Here is a 10,603-nt window from a genome sequence, read left to right as displayed (position 1 = left end):
GCTGTCACGGTAGGAGGGAGGTTGAAATCGTTCTGGGGCGTCAGAGGAGAAGGGGGATCCCCTCACCCATGGGATGTCAGTGAGCCGGTCCATAGTGCTGGCCCAGGGCTCCCAGGGTGAGAAAGGAGGGGCAAGGCCATCACGGGCCCGAAGCCCGAGTTTTCAGGCGTTGTATTAGCCACACGATCGGGAAGAGTGAGGGCTGATCAGAGCTGTGGATCACCCATCCACGCGTCAGGAAGACGGGTCAGGAAAAGGTTCAGAGAAGGGATGCGTGGGCCCGGAGACTGTTGTCTGCATCGGGGCGAGGCAGGGCGAGCTCCCGGACTGGGTGCCGGCCATAGGAAAGAGGGGTGTTGGAACCAAGTGTCCCCCTCGAGGGGGAGAAGAAGGACACACCCACTCGTCTTCCGGAAACAGGGATAGAGCACGTGTCCATCTCAATGGAAGTGAGACACCCCTCCTCCCCTGTTGCTTTGGGCTCAAGTTTCTTTATACATTTATTGACATTATTGACATTACAAATGTCCGCCCTGTGCTGATAACTGTGTGAAGTCAGAATTCCGTCTGCGTTTGTCAGCTGGCTGCACACCACGGATGCTGAGGGGTCCCAAGGGAGAGCACCCCGCTGCCAGACGTGTGGCCATGGCCCCTGCCTCCATCCTCAGAGCTGTGGGCCCTCTGTCAAGTCACTCAACTTCTCTGTGCCTCACTCTGTGCCTTCTCTGCTAAATTTGCTGGATGGGTCGGTCGGGGGAGGCCGACCATGGCCACAAACAGGGGCTTGCGTCCTGATGTAGCGTGGGGAGTCTGCCCACAATTCTTTCCGTGGTCCAGGAGCCCACCACCCGCTGGAGCGGTTGTGTCCCCCACCCCTGCCCCAGCGTAGAGAAAGGGGAAGAGCACAGAGGACCATGTGGTCAGCCTTGCAGAGACCCAGGCCTGCAAATGTGGCCGTCACTTTGCCCGCGTTCTGTTGGCCAGAGTCCCTTCACACAGCTGCCCTCACCTACAGGGCAGGCTGGGAGACGCAGTGCGGATGTGTCCCGGGCAAAGAGAGCTCAGCGATGGCGTCTGCCACAGGTGGAACTACCCCCTCAATGGAGGAGAGGGCATTCGAGACACAGGAAACTTCCGGAATAGATATACACCAGTATCTGGGCAGGAAAGCAGAACCACTCTAATATTTCTGGCCAAGTGGAGCTTAATGCAGTGACTGATGACAAAGATGTCCAAGGGCCGGAAGCCTGAGGGCATGTGGTCTCACAACCCCCCTGGGCTACAAGAGGAAGAGGAAGGGGCTTACCCAGAGATCAGGAAACCGCTCCCCAACCCAGGACTGGAGGGCAAAAGGAAATCAGTGTATTTCTGGAGGCATCTCACCCCAACACTGCCTCAGAATGTGCTAGAACCTCAGCCACTGTGCAGAGCAGGAGTCATGGCCATGGCAGGAGGCGCACCGGAAATAGCCCCCACTGCCCTCTTCCTGCCTTCTGACCGGGCCCACCTCCCCAGGGGCAGCTGGCGGGTAACTCGGAAGATGTGCCGAAGGGTGAGCCCGGGGTTGAGAGCCACCAGATGCACATCCAGCTGACGGGCCAAGGAGGGGTTTGCACCCCAGGACTGTGGAGTAACCTGGGCAGCCCGGACACAGGCAGGAGAGCGGGCTGCTCGTCCGCTGGACCAGATCATGAAGGGCCCGACGAGGTAGGGATGCTGTCCTGAGCCCAGGAGGTTAGCAGGGAAAGACACATACTCATTTTAGAAGTCATAGAAAATCCAGAAAAGCATAAAGGGAAAGAAAGGACAACAGCAAAGCAGCTGTAATGATAAACGGTGACCTGGTGGTGTGGCTTTTCCACCCATTGTGGTCTCAACTGGTCATCCTCACGCTCATTCACCTCCCCCCACCCCCCGGCCTGTTCCTCTCAACCGCCCGGTGTTCGCAGGCAATGACAGGTTCCTCGCCCTGCTTCACGCCCCGCCTCCTGCTCTGGGCCACAGAGCAGGGGGCGCTGAGCCGGCGACAAGGTGCTGGCCAGCCATGGGCTGTCTGGGCACCAGGGGCCTCTGTCTGTCGCCCTAACAATGCCTCCCTTGCCTCCCCCCACCCCCACCGTCCTCAGAGGCAGCTGGGACCCGTGGGACACACTCTTGTCAGCCCAGGCGTGTCTGAATGTCAGAATAGGAAAGCCCCCCAACATGGATAGGTGGACATGAGTAGATAAATAACATTCCACTCTTTTGAAAATACAAAATTTTAAAATAGGGGGGAATATAGACAAGAGGGAAAAATAGCGTCCATTATTCACTCAACATTTATTAAGCACCTGTGAAGTGCACTAGTTTAGAGCCTCAGATTAGTCTGGAGGGTCTTGTTTATGCTGTGGGAGTAAATTAATGAATTAACTCCCGAATCTCAGTGGCGTAGCACACCGATGTTTTATTTCCTACTCATCCTGTGTCTGTAGCATGAGTAGCATCTCTTCCGGCCGATCCTCTCCCGAGCCGTGATCTGGGGGTCTGGCTGGCTTCCAGCCTGCGGCTTCCTTGTCTCAGTAGGGACCACATGGGCTCTGGTGGGCTTCAGCCCCAAGCGACACACCCCTGCCTGTGGCCCAGGGCTGGTCCTCAGCCCCTGCCAGCTGCAGGGGGGCTGGACGGTTCCAGGAGCACCTGGGTGTCAAGGGATTAAAGGAACAGAAGACTCGAGCCTGAAGGAGGCTGGTGCAAAGGGAAACCTGCTAACTGAAGCCAAATTAGGATCTGTACGGATGAGGTTTCAGGAGCAGCGTGTTTGGTTTGGTTTTGGAGCGACTGCTAAGAATAAGTTGCAAAGATGGAAGTGTGCTCATTCATGCCTTCATTCATCTGAGCAATCACGAAGCAGGGATTTTTCGGAACTTTCCGAGTTGTAGGCCTTGTGCTAGCTTCTGGGGTTCCAGGGGCGAGGGAGTCCTCACTCTCAGGCGGCTCCTGGCTCAGCAGGCAGGGCAGAGGGGGAACGCGATGGTGGCGGGGCCGTGGGAGCTGCGCGGGTGTCCAGGGGAGGGGCCCCCGGGAGACGTGAGGATACGTGACCTGAGTCTTAATAAACAGTCATTAGCCAGGGGTGGGGGAAGGGCACGCCGGCGAGCAGAGGCCTGGAGCTGGGAGGAGGGGCAAGTCTGAGACAGGAGAGGAAGGGCCCTGCCTGTCTCAGCAGAGCCTGTCCAGCACGGGGACTGCCAGGACCAGGGTGCCCAACAGGCCTTGCCCAGGGACCCACCGGGGGAGCCACATCCTCGGGGACACGCACAGCGTGCCGAACGCCTTCTCTAGCCTCATTTCACCAGACAGAATTTATCTGTTTTGGATCTGAAACAGACTCTGTTGGACGACCATGAAAACAACGCATTATGAAAGTTCATGGAAGACCAGAGCAGGAAAGCAAATCTCGGGATGAACGGGGTAGGTGATCAGCTGTATACAGCCAGCCAGGTGGACTTGATAGAAAGCTTTGGGGGTCGTTGACGCCCAGCTTTCGCACATTTCATAATTTTGCAGGAAAGTTGTGTCTTGGCATTCTGACGTCAAAAGAAAAGATGGTGCAAAGGTCCAGTGTCGTATGCACCAGCTCCCGGGAGGCAGCCCTGACTCTAAGTTACCAAGAAGCTGGGTCCTCTGCGTTGGCTCAGCCACAGCAGCCTCCTGGCTAGAACCTGGGGCACCGGGCTGTGGCACACCAGGACACGGAGGGCCCCGAGGTGGGAAAGGACTCGAAAGCGTCCAGTGAGCAAGGTCTGTAGGTTAGGAAGGAGGAGACTGAACGGGACACAGTGGCAGGGAGGGAGTTGGGGAAGCGCCTGGAGATGACTGGCCACATAGGCTCCTAGCTCAGCGTAAAGAACGTTTCATGGTTCAAATTGTCTGGCACTCCCACCGGTGGTCTTTGAAGGGGTACGTTTCCCATCCCTGGCAGGGTTTATGGAAGGCCAGGACACCACTTACGGGGATGGGGTGGCACAGAGGAGGGATCGTGGCCCCGGAAGGATTCCACCAGGACTTTGCTGAACGTGCCCAATGGCCGTGGCCATCAGACCACCCTCATGGGGGACACGGGAGAGGATTCTGTGTGTCCCGGGCTGCCTGGACTGAGTCATCAATGGGGCTTACCCCAGACCCTCTGGCTCTAAGAGACATGTTGGCGGGTAGACCTGTTACTGACACAAGAGTCGAGCACCTAAGCTGAGCACGAAGGACCAAGACTTTCTCAACAAAGCAATCAGTGTGCACATATTCAGATCATGTGTACAGCTGAACTGCTGTGCGTACAACAAATGGGAAGAGAAATCAGATTATATCATAAGTTAGTGGCCATCGCCACATGCAAACGCAGGCTTTTATGGGTCCTCTGTTTATGTGCGCGTTTTTCCTGGCACATCTGCTGCCAAACTGTTTTAAAATTCAACCTTTATAGGCAAGTTGGTTTCTTAAAATGTTGCACAAAGGATTATGTAATGAAGGGTGAGGTTATGTAAGCTGCATTAACTCTCTTCTTATTCACGTTTGTAACAATATTTTAGTGGCAATTGTGCAATCTGGTCTTCTGTTCCTTTGCGATGAGAATGGAATGTTTATGATCTTTATTAATGAAGTAATTAAGAAGCGTCTTTTCGTTCAGTTCAAGTGTCATGATTTAGAGTCTGTTGTCAGTAATCTCCTGCGCATAACGGGCCAGGATCGCAGTGCTTCCTTGGGAACACGCGTCCCTGGCATTCATTAGCTCAAAGGACAAATGTCGGTAATGAAGCTTTGGGAGGCCCGTCGCCGGGCGCAGGAAGTTTGTTTGTAAGACAAGCATGGCGGGGTGGTTGCTCCTCAAGAAACTTGCCAGCTGGCAGGGAAAGAGGGCAGGCGCTAAAGGTGTAGAGGTGAAAAGAAGGATGTGGTTGAGCCTGTGGGTGGCGAGCAGCAGGTGGACACAGCGGCGTGCGCTCCTCTGAGCCCCTGTGTGCATTTACCCACTGACCCTCCCCAGGCCCCAGAGGAATCCAGGAGCAGGTGGAAACACAGCACTTGCAACTTAGGGAGGGGGGCGTTGTTTGTCAGCGGGTGGTCTATGCACCATTCTTTGGGGAGCCCTCCTGTAGGAATGGGGAGCCCTTGGGGGCTTTATTCAAAGGGGGAGGGTCTTGACCAGAGTTGTGTTATTATATCGCTCTGCTGGTCCAAGGCTAGTTGGGCCTGACGCAATTTAGGGAGAGACGCAGGGCCCTGGGATCGCCCTAGAGGCTCGAGGAGGGGCACCCTGTCAGAGGCACACAGATATAAAACGCCACTGCCCTTTCTGCAGCCAGAATCTTACCCCCCGAAGCAGGAAGAGCTGTCTGCTGGAGGCCCTTGTGCTGCCTGGAGCATCACGACCCTGCTAGAATCGCAGGACAAGCCTCGGCAAGGAGATAGCCCACAGGCCCCCGTTGGTGCGTGGGGCCCTCTGTTTTGTTTGAGAAACAGAGTCCACTGGATGCAGATGGCATGGAGTCTTGGAGGGGGAGGAGGAGCTGCAAGTACGAAGGCTGTGCTAGTAACAGACACCTGGAAAGGCCTCAGTGGGTCCACGACTCTAGTCGGAGTGGCAGTCAGGGCGCTGACCTGAGACGTTAGGTCTGGGAAGGCCTTCGACGGCTCCCAGATGAGGGCACAGAGCCCCAGAACAGCTGAGCGCCTTGCCAGGGCCTCCGGGCCGGGGAGCTTGTGTTGGACTTGGAGTTCTCCGCCCTGTGCCACCTCCCACTCCCCGGGGCGGGGGTGGGAGGGTGGGGGGGGCTCCTCCTTCCCTGGTAAGATAGAGTGTGTGACAGAACTAGGGCTGACAAGGCAGGTGGACGTCAGACACGTGGCAGGAGGAAGCCACAAACGTGTGGGGCACAGAAGCAACGGGTGGGGAGGGGGGCGGCCTCCGGCTGTGTAGACGCCTTGGGGACACAGCCCCCTCGGCCTTGGGGAAGGATGGATGGCATTGCCACGCCTGGAATGCTCTGCGGGTTTTAGCACATGTGCGTGGTGTGTTTGCCCGCACTTCCCACCGCTCACGCTCCAGCCCCCACCCCGTCCCTCGAGGACAAGAAAGTGGGGTAAATAAATACGTTTCCTTCCTCGCTGCTCAGCTGAAGCCATCGCAGAGGCCTCTGTGCATCGGAGGCGAGCGAGCGTGGGATCCTGCAGGCTGTTCGGGGTCTTGTCAGCTAACGAGAGGCAAGCTCGACCTCACAAAGGAAAGCCGTCTGCACTTAGTGCTCAGACAGGCATCCAAACAGTCCTGCCAGAGGATTATGCCCACAGCGTTGTAACTCTTGAGTTCATCCGGGAGGGGAAAAAATCACATCTGCAAATGGCATTTTTATCGGTGAGATGAGGACCAAGATCTTTCGGTAAAAATAAATGCTTTTTTTTCCTTTAAAGAAAATTGGCAATTTGCCTTAAAATTTTTTTATTGAAGTAATTCTATTCTATTTGAATAATGCTGGGAGATAAAAACCCTCCATTACGCCTTTTCTAATGAATTATAATTCAGAAACATCTCACTAATAGAAAATGACATAAAAGGTACGTAGCATAATTCTTATCTTGTTTTCCTGACTGGCCGCGCTCGTTGGTTGTATGTAATTGGCATCTCTTCAAAGAGAGAATGGGGAATTTGAATCAAATGGCATTCATTTTTTTGAGTTTTAAGATTGAATATGCTTTTTGAAGGACTTTCTTCTAAATCTTAGCATAGTCCTTACATGTAGCTGCTCAATTAAAAAAAAAAAAAACCTGTCGAATGAATGGAAAGCTTGATTTTCATTTTCTGTGGCCACAGACATTTTTCTCACAGAACGACAAGCGCGTGAACTCGGTTGCCCTCTCTTGAGGCTGCCGAGGTCACCTCACGCAAGGCATGACCGTCCCGCTGATGAAGGCAATAGGTTTCCAAGTTTGATGCACCTGGGAATCACCTAGGGATCGGGTTAAACGGGCATGCAGGTCAGGTCTGGGTGACCCAGGAGATTCTGCATTTCCGGCCCCCAGGTGAGCGGTGCTGCCGGTCTGCAGGGCGCGCTGAGTGGCAGGGATCCAAGTGAGCCCCGCCCCCTTCCCGCCGCCCCCAGACAGCGCAGATGTTGTCAAAGCCCTGAGCACCGCACACCGTGGTGGCCACTGACAAGGGTCCTGTTTGTTTTTGAAGCTATGACACCGAGGGAAGAGGACACATAACTTACCAAGAATTTTTACAGAAGTTGGGGATTAGCTACTCGGCCGACGTGCATCGGCCCTATGCCGAGAACTACTTCAACTTCATGGGCCATTTCACGAAGCCCCAGCAGGTGCACGAGGAGACCCGACAGCCGCAGCGGAGCCCAGACAGGGCCGTGCCGGCCAGGTGAGTGCGTAAGTACCACAGGGCCTCGAGCTGGCCACCTGTTCGACGCGTGCCCTTGCAGCAAAAGTGGTTCTGAAGCAGTACCTCCCTCCCAGGGCTGGCGAGGTCGTCATGAAATTGTAATACTCGCTTGCTGCTTGACATGGGTGCGAGGCCACAGAGCTATAAAGGAGTTAGAGCTACGAGCCTCCTTCAGTCGTGGCCTCACATCATTCCTATGTTGTAGGTCACCTTTGAGACCTTTTCAGGTGGTTACTCACCTACACCCTGGGCCCCACCCCTCGCCCAGCCAGATGGCAAGTTCCAGAAGGCAAGTTCCAGATGGCAAGTTCCAGAAGGCAGTGCAGAGCGGTGCCTGACTCCTCCTAGGCACCCCACGAACCTCTGTTGGTGAATGGATGATCGAATGAATGGATGAACAGACATATTCTTTAACTCAGTACTTCCACCTGGGGGACTTTATCCCAAAGAAATAATGAAATAGAGGCCAACCGTTTAGTGGTTGGAAGATACGATTTGCAGTGTGTCGTCAGCAACAACTGAAAGGGACCCCTGCCAGTCACAGTGAGTGCGCTGCCTTATAGAGTGTGGCCCCAAAGAATACGGGAAACTGTATGCCTGTTCAGTTAGCATCGTGAAGACTGTGGAAAAGGTCTTCGATCAAAGGCTAATTGGAAATGACTAATTTTAACCGGTATGTGTATCATGACTGGAAATAGCATCAAATGTGTGTGCTGTTCACAAGGACCAGAAGATGTTGTGCGAGGGGTCATGTGTTGTATTTGGATGATGAGACTGTGTTACTATTTTCAAAGTTTAAAATCAGTTACTAATGTCTTGTTTAAAAAAATAATAACACAGGATGGGGCGCCTGGGGGGCTTGGTCGGTTAAGCGTCCGACTTTGGCTCGGGTCATGATCTTGTGGGTTCCCAGCCTCTGTGTCGGGCTCTGTGCTGACAGCACACAGCCTGGAGCCTGCTTCGGAGTCTGTGTCTCCCTCTCTCTCTGCCCCTCCCCCCTCTCAAAAATAAATAAACATTAAAAATTTTTTAGAAAGATTATAATGCAGGAGAAAATGTTGCTGCATTCGATGTAACTATCAAGCAATGGGACAGATGTCCCTCATCAGTCCCAGGCCCTGGTGGTTGGTCACCCGTCAGCACCTGCCAAGGCTGGGACCCCGCTCCTGGGACTCTAGCTCCGTGTTGTTCTCATCCGTGTTTCTGTCTGTCACCTGTCACTTCAGCTCTCTGTCCCCCCCACCACCTCAACTGGCACCAGAATGAACGAATGGGTTGTTGCTAAAGAAACCCCAAAGGAAATAAGAACCCCAGGGACACAGGGAAGACACGTAATGGCTAAACAGGGTTTATGAGAAAAGCTGGCCAGACACACCCTGAATGACGTCCCAAGTTACTGAGTTATAAAGCCTGAAGGAAGAGAGTTGAGTTTGTGAGATTTGAAGTAAAAATATGCGCAAGATTGGTATAAATCAAATATGCCATAAGACTAATGAAAAAATGGAATTTATCTTTAGCAGACAGGGCTGGCCTCATTACCCACGCGTGTCTTCCCTCCTGCCACTTGTGAGTAATGAGGCTCCGCGAGAAATCTCACAGCCTCGGCACGCTCACGCCACATTCTTTCTCTTCACGAGCTTCCCGTTTGTTGTGTGAATGTGGATCGTAGCGGAAAGAACTGGCAGCCACCAAACACAGATCCCCTCAGCTCAGTTCACTAATTCACACTCACCCTGCCCTCTTTGCCACCATCACACTTTTTCACCAAAGAAGGCAAGCCTGATTTCATAAAAATGCACGACCAACGTCCGTTCCTCAAAGATGTCAGATTGTAACACTGTCAGCTAACTTTGCCCTTCAGAATGGCCCGCTTTTGAATTTGGGTGTCAGTGGGTCTTCCTGGTGGTTCATAGGATTCAGTGTTTCCAGAATCTTCTAGCTCCTCTGATGGGAAGTGAGGAGTCAGGTCCGTTAAAGTGACCAAAATTTAGATTTGCCTCTTAAGTCAGCGTGCCCTAAATACATTTTAAAAATTAAGAAAAACCCTTTTTTAAGCTCATACTTGTGTTCCACGCCTTGCTCTTTTTTGCCCAAGTCTGAGTTGAAGATTTGGAATCAGAGCAGAAATAGGGAACCAGCAGCCGTAGAAGCCCTGGCCTGTTCCAACATCAGATCAGGACATGTAGGAGCGGCAGAGCCTGGCCCGGCGAGGGTGTGTCGGGGAGGACCCCGTGACCCTCCCACGAGCCATGGCGGTGCCCTCTTCGGACCTGACTTGTCGTCCAGACCAGGAGCCAGCCACGGACCCCGAGCAGCCACAGTCTGTCCCCAAGTGTCAGCTCACACTGGTTCAGTTCAGCCATGTGGTGTGATCTGTGCTCCGAACCCTCATTTACTCTGTGCACATATTTACTCTGCAAGGGAAGTAATTACTGCCTAGAAACCAGTCCAAGAAATGCTGAATGCCTCAATTTTCTAAAAATACGTATCTCAAAAAAATGTTTTGATTCTTTTTACACCTTCATTTGCTTTCATTTTGAAGAATTAAGTGGACTATAATCGTTGTGATGACGAGTAATCATTTTGTAAGGCGGGATGGAATTCAGCACACACCTATAAGGGAATCCAGAACGTTGCTGCTGTTGGTATACATTTGCTGAACAGTTAACGCAGCTCATTTGTATCTGTGGCTCAAATGCTCAGTCGGCCAGCTCCAAATTGGAGGCCAAGGAGGGAAAGGGATGGATGACGATCCACGGTAACTTCAGAGTCAATGCCACTACCCCATTCCGACCTGTGTGCTCCCCCTCGGCTTCCCCTCTTTTTTGGACTTCTGGCTCTTCTGTCTGTGGATTCCTTTTTCTAGCCACGCTCAAGGATCTGCTGTCTCCACAAATACATATCTGGGGTGGCAGACAATTACCGGCAGAGATTCTGGGTTTGGAATTTATAGCACATCCTCTTCCCTGAATAAGAACCCCACAGCCCAGCCCCAGCCTGAGCCGCCCAGACAAACATGTTGCTCAGCGCGGTAGGAAGAGCTCTTCTTAGAGACCTGGGTGAGCCAAGGTCATGGAATTTACAATCAGCCCACCCAGGCCGGGTGCAAGATTATTCGTTCTTAAAGGTTTCTACGCTTTTTTAGTCCCTTAACAATTTATGTTTCTTCCCCCCCCC

The 10,603-nt window shown here is 53.1% G+C and overlaps 1 protein-coding gene across 9 annotated transcripts in view; it reads left to right on the top strand.

The window, feature by feature from the left end:
* The window catches only part of EFCAB6 (EF-hand calcium binding domain 6), a 239,973-nt gene that overhangs the window by 179,462 nt on the left and 49,908 nt on the right, over nt 1-10,603 (top strand). For all 9 annotated transcript variants that reach the window (XM_077757996.1, XM_077757994.1, XM_077757995.1 and 6 more), the window contains one exon: nt 7,211-7,405. In XM_077757996.1, the coding sequence (XP_077614122.1) occupies nt 7,211-7,405 (195 nt within the window). The remainder of the gene's footprint in view (nt 1-7,210; nt 7,406-10,603) is intronic.

Source organism: Crocuta crocuta, unplaced genomic scaffold (genome assembly GCF_008692635.1).
Source record: "Crocuta crocuta isolate KB4526 unplaced genomic scaffold, BGI_CrCroc_1.0 scaffold143, whole genome shotgun sequence".
In the NCBI taxonomy this organism is placed as follows: Eukaryota; Metazoa; Chordata; class Mammalia; order Carnivora; family Hyaenidae; genus Crocuta; species Crocuta crocuta.
Note: the sequence above shows the minus strand (reverse complement) of the source record. Positions and strands in the feature narration are given on the sequence as shown.